At 42.2% G+C, this 19,826-nt stretch overlaps 1 protein-coding gene across 1 annotated transcript; it reads right to left on the reverse strand.

Annotated features, from left to right (window-relative positions):
- Positions 1-993: 993 nt before the first annotated feature.
- SMPDL3A (sphingomyelin phosphodiesterase acid like 3A) lies at positions 994-18,367 on the reverse strand. Its single transcript, XM_081905461.1, has 8 exons — positions 17,685-18,367; positions 13,627-13,840; positions 12,829-12,973; positions 12,029-12,125; positions 8,383-8,561; positions 7,313-7,493; positions 4,458-4,582; positions 994-1,679 (listed from the first exon to the last, which is right to left on the reverse strand). Exons 1-8 carry the CDS (start codon positions 17,794-17,796, stop codon positions 1,362-1,364), a joined length of 1,371 nt encoding a protein of 456 aa, XP_081761587.1. The 5' UTR covers positions 17,797-18,367; the 3' UTR covers positions 994-1,361.
- Between the last annotated feature and the right edge of the window lie 1,459 nt (positions 18,368-19,826).

Genomic DNA, 19,826 nt, shown 5'->3' on the forward strand with positions numbered 1-19,826 from the left:
ATTGTTTTACTTTCAACACCATTCTCCATGGATACGGATGATAGACACAGTTGTGTCAGAAAAATAATTATTTTATGGCCATATGAATTCTTGCCTGCCCTTGAGCAAAATCACAAGTTCTTAAAACTTACAAAGGAACAAAGCCATAACTTTGTATATATAGATACTTTCCATGATTCAATGTATGACAATTTTACCATACAAATTGTACAATTTCCATATATATATCTCTAAAAATATTTTTAAATGAATCATACATTCAAGAAAAATTCTCTAAAAGGCTTGCAAGATGCAGCTATATACGCTTACAGTCACTTGAATGAGATATTTTGTGTGTTTGCATACACTGCAGGAGTTGATTGAAGAAACAGCTAAGCTTTAAAAGTACAGGGAAGCACCCCATCCCACCCCTTCCAGTTGATGAAATACCTGGTTTCTTTCTACAACATTCCTTTTGATTACCGTATTTTTTGTCCCATAGGATGCTCCGTCCCATAGGACGCACCTAGTTTTTTTGGGAGGAAATAAAGGATTTTTTTCCTTCCTTTATTTCCCCCCCAAAACCAGGTCAGGGAAACCGAACCAGGTCGAGGAACAGCGGGATGGCGGCGCTGCGCCTCCCTGCTGTCCCTCGAGCTTGTGGGGCTGGCCGATGTCTGCCCGGCGCAAGGGGCGCTCTGCTTCAGGACGCTCCTCGCGCCGGGCAGCAGGCTGCTATCCGCAGCGTGGGGAGCCCTGCGGGGAACTCCCGCAGGGCTGCCTAGGCTGCAGATGTGTTCCCGAAGCACCGGGCGCTCTGCTTTCAGCGCACCCGGCGCTCCGGGAAGCAGGCTGCTATCCGCAGCCTAGACAGGGAGTTCCCGCAGGGCTGCCTAGGCTGCGGATGTCTTCCTGAAGCCTGGAGAGCGAGAGGGGTCGGTGCGCACCGACCCCTCTCGCTCTCCAAGCTTCAGCGAAAGCCTGCATTCGCCCCATAGGACGCACCCAGATTTTCCCTTCATTTAGGCTCAATACAGCAGTAATGACCTCTGCTTATATAAACCATGGTTTATTGCGCCAAAAACTAATGTTGTGCCGGTGCGTTTCCCCCCAATGCATGTTAGCGTCAGTGTTTCCATTCTGTTTAATTGAAACCACCATTTCCTGCTACATTTCAACTGAGAAACTGTGGTTTAATCATGGCTTGGTAAGCAGGATATAAAACCAAGAGCAGTTCATTTGTAATGGAAAACTAAGGAAGAGAGAAGTGGATTGGAGTGGGTAGACACCATACTAGTTCTCAGCTGAAGAAACAACAGTTAAAGTTGCTACATCAGAACCAGGCCCTAGAGGACACAATTCTTTAGCGTGAGCGCTACTTTTTACCCATGTAATTTGCCTTTATGTTCGATACAATCAGTGTAAGAAGTGAGGTCTAAATATTGAATTGCACAGAGTTGGGTGATCCTACAGTGCTCGTCACAGAACAAGCTTGGATCATCGTAACTCACAAAGTAGTGGCTGTAATATTTTTGGAACAATTTGCTGTGAGGTACACTAAGTTGATTTGCCATTTCATACAAGCTTTCTGGCGTTAAGTCCTTGATTCCATAAGCTTTGGTCATAACATACTCAAGTTTCCAGACTGATTCATTTTTCACATTGGCTTCTGTGAGGTTCAAGTAGAACTGCCAAAGATCCTGGAATTAAACGGAAACAAAAAGTGCACAATTGTATCCACTGCTTCATTAAACTTCTAGAGTGATGTATTGATTAAGAAGCCGTCACTGCCTATTATTCACAACTGAAGAGAAAGGTCATGTCCCACCACAAGACGTGGACTCATATATAGCTCAGTTTCTGTCATATGCTAATACTGGGGGAAGGGAACGGATGGGAAGAAAAGAGACAAAAACAACACTCTTGGGCATGGCCTGCAGATAAGACAAACAATATATCCAGCTCAAGGAAAATTCACATCAACATAACTCATTACTCTCTGTGTCCCATGAGTGTGGAATTGAGCACAAAATAGCCTCTTGCGAACAAAACCTTCAACTTTTTTGCACCACATTAGTGCAAAATTATATTTGAATGTGTGCAAGGCCTATGCCTGTTGGCCAAGTAGATTTTTATTGGTGTAGTAGGATTTCAGGACTCTTTTTCTCTCTCCATTATGGTAGAATAATCTGGGCAAAAAAAGTGAAACTATGCAAATGTGCATGATTGATAAAGGTCTCAGAACCCAATAGTTCATGGTGCTGGCTTCTCACATACTAGTAGAGATGAGGATGGTGCCAATAAGCTTAAGAGATGCTGCAATCCACCTTCTCGTGATTTAAAAAAAATAAAAATCATTTGAGATAGTTGATCTGAACATATATAGTACAGTATAAATTTGCCTTCCTCGACCAGAAAGTACCAGACCAACAAAACCTCTTGAATGATAAATATTTTCTAGACCCATATTACAGTATTATAGAAGCTCAGAAAAGGGTTTGTGACTGAAAGCACCTTAGCTGCTCCAGTCTATTACCTGTGTCTGGAATAGAAACAGTTATACCTTTGTTCAGTCTCCTAAACCTTTCAGTGGCATTTGATACTATATAATCAGATATCTCTGTGCTACTTGAGACTGCTGGGAGTTAAGGACACTGCTCTGCAGGAGGCTTCACTCCCACCTGACAGGCAGCTGATAAACCCAACAGAACCAGGGATACCAAAGGGTTGTATCTTGGCCCCAAGACTTTTAACATCTACAGGCAACTGCTGAGAGAGCTCTTTGACAGCATGGAGTGCTGCGTCACTCAGCATCCAGCATGAGCTTTCCTTTCCCAGCAAATCCAGGAACAACAATGGATTTCCTGAACAATTGCCCTGTTGTATTTATGTGCTGGAAGATGGCTAAGAAACTGAAACTGAATCCAGACAGAACAAGCATCATGACCTTGCGACAGCCCAAAACAGGAAGGGAATGTGGCATTCCCATATGAAGTTAAGACACCCCATGAAGGACAATGCTTAGAGCAGTCTTTGTCAAACTGGCACCTTCTTGGTCTGGGTACTATTTCCATCAGCCCCAGCCAGCCCATTCTGGCCGATACTGATGGGAGGGCACTAGGTTGGCAGAGGCTGGCTGAGAGTCTGGTATGCCCATGGATCTCGCTTTAGTATTAGGTTCTTACATGGTGTCAGTGATCAGGAGTGCTACTTTCTCCAGCTTAGGCTGAGGAGCTGACTCCAACCCCTTCTCTCAAACAGAAAGTGGGCCTCAAACAGAAAGTGAAGGTGTGGAACCAAATTCTCCCGGTCTCTCTGGCGACACATTCCAGACTATGGAAATGCTTGTCTGGTGGTCTTTGCATTATGGGTCTTTCAGCAACTGGTAAATGCCTGCTAACAAGCAAGCCCTGCAGATTTATTGGCTGCTTTAATTACAGCTTGCATCCCCACCCTGGTCTGTGGCTTGTTTTATCCCATTGTTTTTAGCGATAATAGGGTTCATTAATGTACACCGCTTTGGATAATGCTTCCGGCAGAACTGTGATTTACACCTCCCTCAATAAATTACTACAAATAACATTTGAACAAGGCATGTTCTCCCCAACTCCAACCCCTCCTCCTCCTCTTTGCAGAGCTGCCCCATATTGATTGCTGCTCTTCCTTTTCTGCAAATGAAAACAGTTTGAGAAACCAAGGCAGAATGAAGAAAAGAGCAGTGGAGCCTTCAGGGCAGGAGGAGTCCAGGGCCACACGCAGCAGAATGAGCAGGAGGACCCACAAATGCAGCAGAGATGGATTACTAAGTTTTAATGTAAGTGGAGTAATTTGCACTGCCATCTAAAGAGGGATGTAGGGGGCATAAGACCATTAAGTCCAGAGTCTAAACTGCACTACTGAATGAAAGAGAAGACCATTTGTAGGATTAGCAAAGAGAACAGTAGCTTATATCTAATAAGTGTGGTGTAGAGGTTAGGGTGCCAGACTAGGGCTAGAGAGATATGGGTTTATATCCCTACTTGGCAAAAAAGCTCATTGAGTGACCTTTAAGCAACCACAATCCCTCAGCCTACCTCAACAAAGTTGTTGTGAAGTTAACAATGGAGAGTGGGGAGAGGAGCAACTGAGCTCTTTGGAGAAAAAAGTGTAATAAATAAATAACTGTGCAATCACTGGGGAAGAAGGGAAGAACAAGGGAATTCTAAAGCATGTGAAACTTGGGAGACAGGTAAGGATACAAAATGTACAGACGTTTCCCCATACTTCTTCATACATTTCTAGCTACTGGTTTCAATTCCGTTCATATACGTTAAACATTGATACACAATTATGGAAACATGGAAAATGACATTTTGGGAAGCACAAATGGCTTCACCACAAACTAGAAGTTAGTGTTAGCTGAAAAACTAATCACAAAACCCATCACATTAAATTTTTACTTTCCAGGAGACCTGATTTATTTTTGTTTTTTTACTTACCAGTAGATTATAAGAAAGAGGGTCATACTGATATAATCTCACTCCAGGATTGTTTGAGTCTACCAGAAATACGTCCTTCACTGGCGTCACAGCAGGTGCCACAAACAAGGAGTTTACTGGCTTTTCTGAACGATTACAAAACAAAAGGTTTGGGGAAATGGAGAAAGGTTTTAATAAGTGGCAATGTTTAAACTTACACATATGTTCACTACATTAGGACATGTACTTTGTGTCCTGCTCTTCCACCGGCACATTATTAAAAATATTTATGCAATAACCACACATGGGAACCCCTCGCCACAATTTCTGATGCAGCCATCAATGCTTGCCAATCATTAAAGTTATGCCAACTCCCTGAAGTAAAACTTATTTTGGAGATTTCACATTTTTGGGCAATGGATAGATTTAAATAACAATGAACACAGTTTTGAAATTGGGAGGGGTGTCTACTGTTCAGAGTAAAAAAGACTTAAAAAGCCACTGAAAGCCCCTTGTGTGCACCTAAGCAACTTTTATGACCCTTGTCTTGATCTGATTCTGGGTAATCCTCTGAAAGGCAGTCAAGGTATCTCTACAAAAGCCATGCTTAAGAAAGCTTTGTAAAAGCAAGACTTCTTCAGATGAATTTAGGCTGAAAACCTAAACATGTTTACTAGCGAGTCAGACTACTTAGGGTTTTAAAAAATTATTTACACTGAGTTTGTCCATAAAGAATACACGGACCGCTTTTTAAAAAAAAGCCAAATTGCATAAGCATTCACATCATTAAATTACTTGTATTTCTACTTAACATGTGGAAATTTCCAGGCATTATTAACTAGACTAGTTCAAAGCTTTTGGAACCTGTCACATACTTACTTGGCAGTATGTTCCATGGGAACTAGTCAGGCTTACTTCCAAGTAAACATGGGTAGGATTTGGCTGCATATCAATTAACTGAATTAATCAGCTAAAGAAGGGATGCTGTTGGAGTCCAACTTGTATCAGTCCCAACCAGCACGGTTAGTGCCCAGGGATAATGGGATTTGTAGTTGAACAACCAGAGGCTCTCCAGTTCCAGATTCCAGGACTAAAGATTTAATTGCTCACCAATTATCAACAAGCAAAAGGATTTTGGATGCTTCAAAAACCTGCTGTTGTTCAGGTTACACAAGCATACTGGTTTACATCTAAAGATACCGGATTAAATGAAGGGGATAGGATATCACTATGTATATAAAAAAATCAGTACATGCTCTGCTTTTCTGGGTGAAACGATTTTGCTTTCCCTTCTAAGCCATAGGCAACTGAAGCAGACTGTCATCAATTGGAATGAATGCCAGCATGTCTCAAATGTGTATCTTCTACAATACAGACACTGAACTTTCTTATTTTTTATGTCATTTTGGGATGCTACTACAGTGGTACCTCGGGTTAAGTACTTAATTTGTTCTGGAGGTCTGTTCTTAACCTGAAACTGTTCTTAACCTGAAGCACCACTTTAGCTAATGGGGCCTCCTGCTGCCGCTGCTGTGCAATTTCTGTTCTCATCCTGAAGCAAAGTTCGTAGTCCGAGGTACTATTTCTGGGTTAGTGGAGTCTGTAACCTGAAGCGTATGTAACCTGAGGTACCACTGTATTGGGATTGACATCAAATTAAAAAACATCCAGTTGCTTAAGCACCTGCTTTTTAATCAATTGACCAAATGATTATATCACTATTGGAAACTCAATATAGTGCCTTACTGAGGTAACAACTGCCTTTGCAAATAACACTGTGTGATTTGTTCATTTATACCACAACGTGCCTTGGTTTAGCATGATGTCCGAACCAGCAAATGCAACACTAAGCCAATATGCTTATAGTTTGTTTAGGCCATGCTGTTTAAAGGGATACAATATTTAGGTGGTGTTTCTTAGATTTTAATGCTTCCTGCTCCTGCAAGTTTCTTTGTTCAATCTGAAACAACTTTAGAGAAGAATATATAATACTGCATATAATCTTGAAAGTTGGATGTTGGCTACATTTTACAGATTATTATGGGTTAGAAGAGACCTCTCTCCTTCTATCTTCACTCTCTGTTCTTGTCTTAATTAACTCTGAAGCAGCAGGGAGCCCAGTACAGACAGAGACCTAGTAAAGATGCAGGAAACACACAGAAAAACTGAGTGTATCTAACAAGCTTGAGAACATTTCCTTTTGACACATTCTACAATGGGTAGGAACTGGTAATTTGTGACTGTCTCTGAAGAAACAGGAAGGAAAGATTTTTGTATAGGATCTGCTATTGTCTTATGATGAAGTGCGAACCTAACAAAAGAGCTGTTATGGCTCCTATTTGAAAATAAAGCACAAGCCAAACCATTTGCAAAACACGATTCGGTACTTAGAAAAGTACTGATTGTAATAATACCAGTGTGAATTTTAAAGTTGTTGGGATGCATTTACTCAATGTGGTTGGTTTTGCCCCTTTGTTTTTAACCATCTATTTCTTCAAAGTGGAATTAGTTTCTGCGACGTTGATTATTTGTGATAGTTTTTAATAGAACCGATAGATTTAGGAAGGGTAAGAATGTACAAAAACCATGACGCAAGGGTATGAAGGAGGAGGAGGATTCAAGCTGGCAACTGCAGGGCCAAGTTTTGTGGTGCCTTCCATGTTACTGAACTGCAGCGCCCATCCTCCCTGACCACACTAGCTGGGGCTGATGGGAGTTGCAACTTGACAACCTATGAATGGCATCGTATGGGTTAACTCTGATTTATCCCATTAGAGAATATGGCCTTTGCCTATCCCCAAAGCATCATAAAAAAGATCTCCCATTACTGTGTAATCTGTGTCACCAGCCAAGCTGTCATCTGCAAACATCATTACCCTTTTCATCTAGAAGAACCATGATGCTGTCTCGGTGCGTGTGTCCAAAAAACTGCCCAGCAATCACGCTGCTATACCGGCGAAATATTTCTATCAACCTCTCATTGTAGTGTTCTCTTATGGCAGTGGTATTTTCAGAGAAAGGCAGATAACCTACTGGCACATGTCCTATCACATAAACCTAGGGGATAAGAATATACATATCAGAAAAAGCATTTTAATATTACATCAAATAGATTAGCTGTATACTATATTGTTGACGTGAAATAAATTGCTTATAATCTCACTTTTCCATTCGTTACTTTCTGAAAGGTAAACATTTCCCCCCCTACCAAGAATGAAGTCATAGAGTTTGTGAAACAGGCATAAAGGCGTACAAGCTTGGAGGATATAGATTACAGGTCGAATAAACCAAAGTTCTACCATGCCATTGACTAGAGGCACGAGTTACAACTTATTTCCTATTAACTGCACAAACCCTTGTTACAAGAAGTCTTGCATTCAAACAGCATTTGTAGTATTTCAGGTGGGACTTATCTTAATTAGTCTCTTCCTTTTTTGGTCACAACAACTGATGTATTTAGGAGTTAGAAGCCTTGAACTAATGATCCCAGTATAGACATAAGCACCATGAAGAATTAGATGACACTCCAAACTTCAGGACTATACCTGCTCCAGGCTCAAGCACACACAGAAAGGCTCACATGCTTTCAACCCATTCACATTTACTGATTAAAGCAACTCCAACTCTTGGCATTTGGCAGCACCAAACTATTTGGTGGGACCTGGTATTTGGCACTCTGAATACTTTTGGCAGCATACCAGACTGAGTAAGAGTGTCCCCATACTTTAGCATTGTGTATGGGTGGCCTTTGGGGTGCTCCCTTATTACCAAAGTTAGGAGTTCCACTGGATTAACTGATACAAGTTTAGTATGCTTTCTACTCAGAGCAGTGGAAGTTCAGGGGACATACCTACCTTGCTCAAAGGTCCCACCAACTGCAAACTTTCTTGAAACAAATAGTTACCCTTTTTCTCATTCATATTACTTTTTATTAAAAAATCCTTACCTTTTCCTTGTTTTGATGTGCCGTCTCTAATACACGTTCCAGCCATGCAAACTGGTTTGCTGGATCAGTCATATTCAGAGTCATAGTGTTGGGAGGGTAGTATAAGATGGTATTTAAACTAATTATCCTAAGAGGTTGTGCAGTCATGTTGGACTGAATTGTTTGTGTGTAAAAACCACCTAGGGGAGGGTGGAGAGAAGATGTATGTCTTTAATTTACTATGGATAAGTTCCACCAATTTTTGGTTGTCTTCTCCAGTCAGGTAGAATAGAATAGGACAGAATTATCTAAGAATTGGCTTGCAAATTAAATGCAATATCCTTTCTATGAGCCTACATCTAACATACATATTCCTGTTGGGTAATACCATTCGTCAAGATTTTCCATGAATATAATTCCAATGGGATAATTAGTAAAGGGTAAACAGGAGTAATGGAATATAACTTCTGCATCTTTTGTCAGGAGCTCATTCTACACTCAAGTAGGACCCTGGCAGAGACACATGCCTGGCTGGCATGTTCTCTCCCTCCTGGCCGATCGTTTGAGAGCTTCAAAAGCTTTCTTCAGCCCGAACATCACAGCGACCAATGCCAACAGACATCAGCACACTTAGGGATCTGCAGAGTCTTCGCAGCTTGCCTAACAGACCTCAGCAACTCAGCATTTTGGCTAATCTACTTTATTTACATATAAACACACACAGAGCACTGCAACATGGCTCCCTCTCTCTCTCTCTAGCATCAGAACAGCAAAGAGAAAAAGAACAAAGGACCATAGTCCCACTTCACAGAACACAGTAACACAAACATCCTGTCTCTGTCACTTCCCACTTTGTGGAGTCAAAACATACAGCATCATGTGATAGATTAAAATCCCACGACTGCAATCATGGAGCAGGAATTCTAACATCTTTAACATTTAAGAATTCTGCATATTTCTAACATTCTGTACATTTGCTGGAAAAAAATATGTAACCTAAAATTTGATTTACAGGTCTCCATTTTACTTCCTGGATTTTAATGTGCAAAATAAGGATCAAATTCAAGGGGAAAACCCTTTTTCCATTTTCAAATTCTTAAGAGGCTACAATAGATTTGGAAATTTATTTGCTTGCCGATTATATAAGCAGGTTGTAGCTCCTGCTTATCTCAGAGCAAAAATAGAACAGTTTAACTATAGATATCATGCTATTTGCAAACTGTTAACCAAGGGAAAAATAAACGATGACCTCAATTATTTGGCTTCGTTACAATGCATTGCAAGGCACTGGACTAGATGAGCCTTGTGATCCATTTCAGCTCTACAATTCTATGATCATTGCTTGAATATTTATGTAATAAACTATTGTTTGATCATTTGTATAGAGGAAAACAATAGAATGGGAAAAACCAGAGAACTGTTCAAGAAAATTGGAGATATGAAAGGAACATTTCGTACAAAGCTTACCATAATAAAAGACAAAAGTGGAAAGGACCTAACAGAAGCAGAAGACATCAAGAAGAGGTGGCAAGAATACACCGAGGAATTATACCGGAAAGAAATGGATGTTTCGTACACCCCAGGTAGTGTGGTTGCTGACCTTGAGCCAGACATCCTGGAGAGTGAAGTCAAATGGGCCTTAGAAAGCACTGCAAATAACAAGGCCAGTGGAAGTGATGATATTCCAGCTGAACTATTTAAAATTTTAAACGATGATGCTGTCAAGGTGCTACACTCAGTATGCCAGCAAATTTGGAAAACTCAGCAGTGGCCAGAGGATTGGAGAAGATCAGTCTACATCCCAATCCCAAAGAAGGGCAGTGCCAAAGAATGCTCCAACTACCACACAATTGCACTCATTTCACACGCTAGCAAGGTTATGCTTAAAATTCTACAAGGCAGGGTTAAGCAGTATGTGGACCGAGCAGTGGCGTAGCGTGGGTTGTCAGCACCCGAGGCAAGGCAAGTAATTTGCGCCCCCTAATCCGGTAGGGGCAGAGAGCTGCGAGTGCAAGCGCGCGCCCCCCAGATGTTGCGCCCGGTGCAGCCGGCCCCCCCTGCACCCCCACGCTACGCCACTGGGACCGAGAACTCCCAAAGTGCAAGCTGGATTTTGAAGGGGCAGAGGAACCAGAGACCAAATTGCAAACATGCGCTGGATTATGGAGAAAGCTAGAGAGTTCCATAAAGACATCTACTTCTGCTTCATTGACTATGCAAAAGCCTTTGACTGTGTCGACCACAGCAAACTATGGCAAGTTCTTAAAGAAATGGGAGTGCCTGATCACCTCATCTGTCTCCTGAGAAATCTCTATGTGGGACAAGAAGCTACAGTTAGAACTGGATATGGAACAACTGATTGGTTCAAAATTGGGAAAGGAGTACGGCAAGGCTGTATATTGTCTCCCTGGTTATTTAACTTATATGCAGAATTCATCATGTGAAAGGCTGGGCTGGATGAATCCCAAGCTGCAATTAAAATCGCCAGAAAAAATATCAACAACCTCAGATATGCAGATGACACAACCTTGATGGCAGAAAGTGAGGAGGAATTAAAGAACCTTTTAATGAGGGTGAAAGAGGAGAGCGCAAAATATGGTCTGAAGCTCAACATCAAAAAAATGAGGATCATGGCCACTGGTCCCATCACCTCCTGGCAAATACAAGGGGAAGAAATGGAGGCAGTGAGAGATTTTACTTTTTTGGGCTCCATGATCACTGCAGATGGTGACAGCAGTCACGAAATTAAAAGACGCCTGCTCCTTGGGAGAAAGGCGATGGCAAACCTAGACAGCATCTTAAAAAGCAGAGACATCACCTTGCCGACAAAGGTCCGTATAGTTAAAGCCATGGTTTTCCCAGTAGTGATGTATGGAAGTGAGAGCTGGACCATCAAGAAGGCAGATCGCCGAAGAATTGATGCTTGTGAATTATGATGCTGGAGGAGACTCTTGAGAGTCCCATGGACTGCAAGAAGATCAAACGTATCCATTCTTAAGGAAATCAGCCCTGAGTGCTCACTGGAAGGACAGATTGTGAAGTTGAGGCTCCAGTACTTTGGCCACCTCATGAGAAGAGAAGACTCCCTGGAAAAGACCCTGATGTTGGGAAAGATGAAGGGCACAAGGAGAAGGGGATGACAGAGGACAAGATGGTTGGAGAGTGTTCTTGAAGCTACAAACATGAGCCTGACCAAACTGCGGGAGGCGGTGGAAGACAGGAGTGCCTGGCGTGCTCTGGTCCATGGGGTCACGAAGAGTCGAACATGACTAAACGACTAAACAACAACAACAACAACAACAAAGAGGTGGGTTATATCTTGTATCACACCATTCTGTTCCTGTAAACAACATCCTTAACATTGACTTTAAACACTTAGAAACACTTTAAACTCTGAGAAACGCCTATGCAAACTATCAAGGATATACAGTACAAAATATACAACATCGTGGGTGTTGTCACATATAACTTTAATGTTTGGTAAATCAGTAGAATGATTAGGCCTTGGCAATTCAGGGACAGAAAATGCCCTGAAATATGAAACATTTTCACTTGCAATAAGAACCCAATATTATAAATTTTACCATGTCAATTTCACCCATATCCAGCACGGCCAAATAAAGACAGCGGACCTAGAAAATGTGTGCTGTTTTACTATCCATCCTACCTGTTCTCAAGGTGCTGACTGCTTCATCCGTAAGCCAAGGTTTCCAGAAATCCGCTACAGCATTGTAAACTTCACTGACAGATGCAGGCAACTGATCCTTTAAAATACAGACATCCCCTTAAGAATATGCTTTACTAATCATTATTTGTCCAAATCTTAGCTTTTCAGTTTGGATATGTACCAAGAATGTACCCCAAACTCTACATTGGATGAAAGGAGAGTATCATTCTATACCCCCACCTACATTCTGAAACAGCATTGTTGATTTTAACGTCTCAGAGTTACCCCACCTCATTTTGCACTACAGGTAGATCAGGTCACATTCTCATATAGGTGCATGAGATGCTTTTAAGAACAAAAACCCTAAACATCTGAATCCTCAAATAGTGACAAATGTATTTGAAACAGGTAAGAATTCAACCATAAGCAGTTAACTCCATATCATTACAACACACTTCATCCAACTGCTTGCTCCTCTGTACTTTAGCACTGAAACACACTGTGTTTCTATGAGCAATTCATTCTGGGGCAACAGGATTTTCCTGACTTAAGAGATGTACAAACATTAGGCTGTAATACTATTTACACTGACTTGAGAGTATGTCTCAATGAACTCAGCAGCACTTTCTTCAAAGCAAATGTGCATTGTTGTATTGTTAAGCCATCTTTTATAATGCTGACTACTAATCAAAGGCAGATAGTGCCCAGCTAAGTTATACTTGCACCCACAACCTCCAAGGAGTATAGAAACATAGGATCAGGTTGCCACACTATTCACTCTCTTGAAGAATTTGTCTTACCTGTGGCCAATAGTCATGATTTCCCAGCGCAGGGAAAACTTGGAGATCTGGAAAGAAACTTCTTATGGTAGAAGTCATGTTACCAATAATGTCAATGACAATTTTTGTGGAGAGTTCTTTTACAGGAACATGTGGAGGGCTGTCTCTTTAAGAAAAGCAAAGAAAAAGAAAAAACTCAACTTGGTAGTTGTGTAATTATTTTTGAAATAAAACATTAGTTTCTCTGTAGTACTCTAAAAGTACTTCAGTACTGCATATTGAGAGTGATTAAAGTTACAATTAACGTACTCAAACAGTTTCAAAGAAATTAATTAAGCATGAAATGTTTTCATGTGTTACATAAATTGCTTTATGACTAACCAGAGTTAAAAGAAACTGCAGGCCCTTCAAAGGACATTTTGGGCTTCAATGCACGCAATCTTCAGTCCTTGTAACCTGCAATCTGTCTAACCTACAAGAAAGCAATATTACTATCCCTCCCATTTGTGCGTACTGGAGAATCTGCCAATATGAAGAGGAAAAAACCCCAGGATGTAGATGCAACATTTCCTGTCAGCCAGACTGTAATCCCGGGTCCCAAAAAAAAGGATCTATCTGGGCTCCCCCCCCCCCATTCCACTTGCCTGCATGCTGAGCCCAGGGACAAGTCAATCAAGGCTTCAGAAGTCAAATAAAATGTGTAACTTGGCCCTTAAAGTTAATCCCATAAGTTAAAATAAGGCTATGAAATGGCCAAATACATTTGCTCTAACCTTTCATTAGCTTTACATCAGAAATACTAGTGTCTTTCTTACTTACCCTGTCCATATCATGAAGGATGCCTGTTGACCAGAATCCTTCATGTGCTGAAAAGCTGATAAAATAAGCCGATATGGTGAATCACACATGAAATCTCCAAATGGGCCAGGGTTTGAGGCATTCACTCCTTTGGAAGAGGCACAAACCTGAGAGCGATTACTTGTAATGTGGTAGGTGGGGTCCAAGTGTAAATCGGAGATGTGCCAGAACTGGCCTGTTTCCAGACAAAAGAGAAGAAAAAACTGAGAATTAGATGTACATTTTCTTAGCAAAGTGTAAAAAAAAATACTGCTACTGAAAAATCCTGAAACTCCCATTATGACTCCATGTTCCCATTAAGGGTTACTGTTCATCACCTTAGTCAATACCTAGAAATTATTTATTCATTTGACCAGAAAGTTTTTCCCTGGTGAGGACAAAGTCTGAATCATCAACTCCTGCAGAATTTTAAGCTTTCACTATAAACTTTAGGCTTTTTTCTTTTAACTCTTGTCTGGATTTACAGAACTTTCTGAATGAAAGATATGAACTATTGTATCACAACAATTCTGAAAGTAATCCTAGGTTTACTTATGTTGTTTCTCCAGACTTGGGCCAAATCTCCACCAGTCAGCTTTACACTGCTGAGGCATTGTTTTACTGCTTTGTTTTTATAAATGGGCGTGCTCTTGGTGCTTTTACACACTGTACTATAGTGTTTTCTTCCTCTTAAATTAATCAAGGAACTCCTTGCCACATGGCAGTGATTACAATGGAAGGCTACTTCATAGTTGGCAGTGTTTTGGGGGATTTTTTGGATCCCATAACTTCCAGGGCACGGGGAGATAAAAAATGGAAAGTAATCTGTGGCACTTCATGAAGCACAGCTGTGCAGCTACACAACTGTGTTTTTTTAAAAAGATTTAAAAGGTGACAGCAACTAAGGTTAATTTTCTCCATCAATGGCTATGAAATAACTGACCAGGAATGGCAATTGTTGACAACAATTTCCTGCCCAGAAAGCCACTCTGATCAGGCAAAGGTCAAGACAGTAGACAAATTGAAACATACCACAAACACTTGTGCATAGGTAGTGGACTAACCAAAACATAGATCTGAAAAAATATGGAATTTAATAAATGTTTATTCTAACACTAAGCAATACTTTCGGTTGGTACCTTTCAGTTGGTACTCAACTTTTTAAATAGGCAAGTCTCTTAAATGTAATGAAACAAATTTTAGTTCTTAAAATGGCATACAGATGGTGAAGTGATTTACATGGAGTTAAACACTATCTGGGACAAAACTGACAACAACACTGGATTAGAGCCCTAAATTTATGAGCTTTTTTAAAAAGAAGAAGACGAAGACGCAACAGCAGCAAATCTCTGAGAACTAAATTTTTTCCTCAGAAGTCATTGTGTAATTACAAAAAGTTGAAGAGACAAATATCAAAAGGAGCAATGGAACAGTTAGTCAAACCAGATTGATGTCCAATACATTTGAGTGTTATCATTCTTTTTTCAGAGCAATTGGGTTTTTCAGGCCAATCTTAAGAAATTTTATCAATACTGTCTCAGTGGTATGGATCTGAGAACATGAGTCAGAAGAACATGCAAACATGCCACTTCTAGAAAGAATAGGGAAAGTAAATCACACAGAAAATGAGGAACTGCCTTTGCTCACAGTTTAAGGATTAGACTGTGCTTTGAGACAAAAAGATCCAATGGTGCTTGTTAGCAGAAGGCACTTCTACTTGGAAAAGGCTTTCCAATTTCAACCAATTACTCTCTCCTCTGCACCACGTCAAACACCATTTTATTGAGGTTTTGCCAATCATCAGGGGAAACTTTTTAGGAGGACGGACGTTGGGAAAGTCTCATTACAAGCAGAGTTTTGCTATTGCAGATTTGGATCCAAGCCAAGGTGACGTCAATACAGCATAGAACACAACCAGCTCTCCTATTGCTACACATTGGGATTTATTTGTTTTCAGAATAGAGAAGGATAAGAAATTATGAAACCTGTTGGGAAAAGAGGAAACAGTTGCACACTGCTCAGCTCTTTGGGAATGACATCACAAAAGGGAACGTAATAATGAGAAAAGTTCAGAATTCTTGATTAGTTCAAGAGACTCAAAAGCTTGCATACTTTCAACAATGGAGACTGATTTAATTAAAAGATATCCATTTACTTACTTTGTACTTCAGGTAGTTATTTGCTTGGCATGTGTTATGTTCTATTTGTAACAACAGTCCCAGGTGGTAAAAGCTACTTGAGGACATGGAATAATAGAACCATCAAATTATTGGGATGCAAGGGACATAAAGGTCATTGAGTCTAAGTCCCTGTACTGAGAACAAATATTGTGGGGTATGAAGTTCTAGGGACGGGAAAGCATTCTCCCTACTCTAATCCCTCCTTCATGATACTTCCCTTAAGATGCCAGGGCAGTGGCTTGAGCATATCAATTACCTCTCTTCCTCTTTCCTATTTTCCCCAACTCAAGCTCTGCTCCCAAACTCACTGCAAAGTATTGTTGTGTGCACCCCAATCTCCAAGAAACAGAGACTCCGGGGTTCCAGTGCTTACTGAAGGTTCAGTTTCCTTGGAACAAAAGTGGAGACTGTAGTGTCTTTAGGATATATGGTTTTATTTACAAGTATATACAACCTGAGCACAGGGTGGAAGGGCTTGCAACATTGATATTCCAGAAGATCTTAGTTTTCTAGTGGGGTCCCCCAAAGCCATAGCTTTGGATTCAGCATACATAGCAAGTCAAACTACTCTGTCGCTCCTATCACAACTTCAGTCACTGAATCCAGAGCAGCTCCCCCTGGCCAGTTATTTTCTCACCCATAGGACAACATGACATCCAGCCAGGTGAGGGAGGAATGCCCACTCATTTGTCTCTATGGCAACACACAGAGCCAGGCCATGGGACAGGGTGCAGCTATTGCCCCAGACAGCAGAAGCCCCAGAGGCAGCACTCCTGTGAGTCTGTCCCGCCATCTTTGCTATTAGTAGAGAAGTACATCCATCATCAGCACCAATTTTGGGCAAGATTGTGTCCACTTTGTATTCAGCACCACTTAAGGTGCATGTAAGAACAGGATGCTGGACTAGGTGGGCGACTGGGCCTGATCCAGCAGGCTCTTCTTGGGTGCCCTTGCTTATGAATGCCACAAGGGCATCAGACTGGTCATTTTTAAGAGCCACAATGCTGAACTAGGCAAGACTTTTGATGTGACCCAGCCCCTTGGTTATGTACATAGTTCCGTATGCAACACCTGTGAAATAATGAAATCAGTAATGGGATCTCCGTCATGCAGCCAACGCTTTATCTGACACTCTTTCACCCTAAGTTACAGGAATATTTTCTCTATCAGCTCCATCCGGATTGTCTGACAGTACTTCCTTGCTGTTGCCAGTTTCCATATGGCAGCAACTTGCAGCAGGCTCCTGCAGCACTGGATGGATGGCTGAAATCCTCTGCCTACTCACCTGTCAGCAACGCCCACTGAATTCAACATGTAGAACTGTTATCACCACCTGCCTTCACCATTATTATTATTATTATATTATTATTATATTATATTATTATTATTATTATTATTATTACATTCTTCTTCTTATTATTATTATTATTATCATCATCATTATTATCATTATTATTATATTATAGCAATAAACCATAACCATAACCATCAGTATTAATTTGCTAACGCCTTCTGCGCAATGCTGCATCGAGGCACAATAAAACGCGCTGCTACGAGGAGTCTTCGATGCAAGCGTGCGCTCTTTGCCCGAGGTGGGTGCAAATGGCGAGGGCGAAGCCTTGCAGCGCTGAGGTGCCGCTGAGCCCGGGGGAAGAAGGCGCTCCTCCCTCGGCGCTTTCGCGCCAGCCTCCCCAGCGCCAGCCGGCCAGCCCTGTCTCGCCTCCAACTGGAGCGGCCCCTCGACCTACTTTTCTGTTATGGCGGGAAGGAGGGGGCCGCCTTGTTTGGTCGCCGCTCCTACGACACGGCTGGCAGCTCCCAGCTGCACTCAAGGCCGCGCTCGGCTTCAGCCCGACTCACCCGCGTCCGAGGGCGCCGCGCAGGCCGGGGCGGCGCTGGCCAGGTCCCGGAGCGAGCCGCACAGCAGAAGTCCCCACAGGGCCAGGCCGCGAGAGCCGCGCCGCCCTCCCATGCTCGGCTGGGCCTCTCCTGCAACCCCGCGGAAGGAGGAAGGCGAGGGCTTTGCGGCAGCGCAACCCTTGGCTCCCCTTCCCAAGCAGGCTTTTCCCTTTTGGCAAGGCGCGCGGAGAAGCTAAAGCCTGGCTCTTTTTCTGGTTTCTTTTTCTCAAGCCCTTTCCAGGAAAGGCGGTTGCTTCTCGAGACGGCGCGGCCTGCTCCGAGGAGCTTGGAAGGGAGCCAGCCGACGCCTCGTAAATCAGGAAGCGGGGAAAGGCATCGTGAAGCGGCGTCGCGGAAATGCAAAGCGTCGGCAAAAGCCGCCTCTCTCTTTCCCCGCTCCTAGAAGGGCTCCACCGGCGGCAGGTGCCCAACAGGTGTAGCTGCCCGACCTCCGTCTCTTGCCCGTATTTCCATGGAAGGCAACGACCCACTTCTTCACTTTTTGCCTGCCTCGATTGAGGAAGCGTAACCTTCGTGCTAACTCGGGAGGAGCACTTCTCCTTTCGTTTTGCCTGCTGATTTATTGGTCTCCAGGGGCTCACATGTTGCGTAAACTTTCCACGCAAAATACATAGTTTCCCTTGTTTGTGTTTTACATCTTCATGCAGCTAGCCAGCCTAATTTCCCAAACATCCCAAAAGATGTGGCAAGTAGCAACATGTTCTTGTCCTTCAATATTCACTGTTACCAATTACATATGAAGTTGTGATGCATAACATGAAGTGTGTAGTTAAAAGAAGGGAAGGGAGAATTGAAGTACAGTATGTTTGTAATGTGTGTGAAGAATATCACACAACAGAAGAGACTGTGTTGTCAAATATCTATTTATCATTTAAACATAGTATATATGCCAGAATCTTTTCCAACCATTTTTTTCTTTCCTCACCACCTTTAACCTAATCCGTCTTTTTTCTTTTGCTTGGTACCACCATAAATCAGTTGCCATGGAAATTAACGCCACTCGAATGATGGCTCTTTCCATGGAGATGAAGTCAACAACCTTGTTCTCACATCCCTGGGAATGGGAGGTCTGGGAAAGGCAGTCATCTGTTTTGAACTCACAAGCCAGACAGCAGTGATGTGAGCTGTATTAATGGATTACAAACACAATGTGTATTACCATACTGCAGTCACAAAACATTGCAAGCTTTGAAGAAGAGTATTATGAGGTTACACAAATAAGCTACAGTCTTGCATAGATTCACACACATACATCATGATTCTACATCTGCCGTTTCTGAAAACTAGTTCTGACAGAACTTCCTGCATCAGCACTGTGCGGTTTCCGGGTTAAATGCTATTGTCATCGGACACTCCAGCATTGATTCCATCCAAACATTGGACCTTCCCAGTACACTAGCAGTGGCAGCTCCCAGTGTAGGACCCACTGCCAAATATAGTGCTGGATAGGAGAGCAGCCTGGAAATATTTTTAATTCTATCTACAGGTCTTTCTGCAGGCATGAACACTTCCTCATTGTTTACTGCAGTTCCTGGGTGCTTAGTGGAGCGGGTGGCACTGTGGTCTAAACCACTGAGCCTCTTGGGCTTGCTGATCAAAAGTTTGGCAGTTTGGATCCATGCAACCTAGCAGTTTGAAAGCACACCAATGCAAGTAGATAAATAGGTGCAGAAAGGTGCTGCAGAAAGGTAAACAGCATTTCCATGCACTCTGGTTTCTGTCACGGTGTTCCATTGCACCCGAAGTGGTTCAGTCATGCTGGCCACAAGACCCCGGAAGCTGTCTCTGGACAAACAGCAGCTCCCTCGGCCTGAAGCGAGGTGAGCACAGCAACCCCATAGTCACCTTTGACTGGATTTAACTGTCCACAGGTCCTTTAACTTACCTTTTTACCTAGTATTCTATGTAGCTCTATAGAATTTTGACAGCAGTTCACATTATCTCAGTAATCCCTACAACAACCCTGAAAGGTAGCTCACTATTATCCCTATATTACAGTTGTGGGGCTGAAGCAGAGAGACTGTGGTTTCCCTAAAGCCTCAAAGAGTGTATAATAAAAGTGTGGTCTTGAACATCTGGGTC

Source organism: Podarcis melisellensis (genome assembly GCF_964234715.1).
Source record: "Podarcis melisellensis genome assembly, chromosome: 3".
Lineage (NCBI taxonomy): Eukaryota > Metazoa > Chordata > Lepidosauria > Squamata > Lacertidae > Podarcis > Podarcis melisellensis.

Bases quoted from the DNA above. Each gene is read 5' to 3' on its own strand.
- SMPDL3A (XM_081905461.1), bottom strand. From the start codon at position 17,796: ATGGGAGGGCGGCGCGGCTCTCGCGGCCTGGCCCTGTGGGGACTTCTG. The intron at 12,126-12,828 runs GTAAGACAAATT...TGTATTTTAAAG, and splicing joins ATCATGACTATTGGCCACAG to GATCAGTTGCCTGCATCTGT. The intron at 8,562-12,028 runs GTAGGATGGATA...ACCCTCCCCTAG, and splicing joins AGTCAGCACCTTGAGAACAG to GTGGTTTTTACACACAAACA.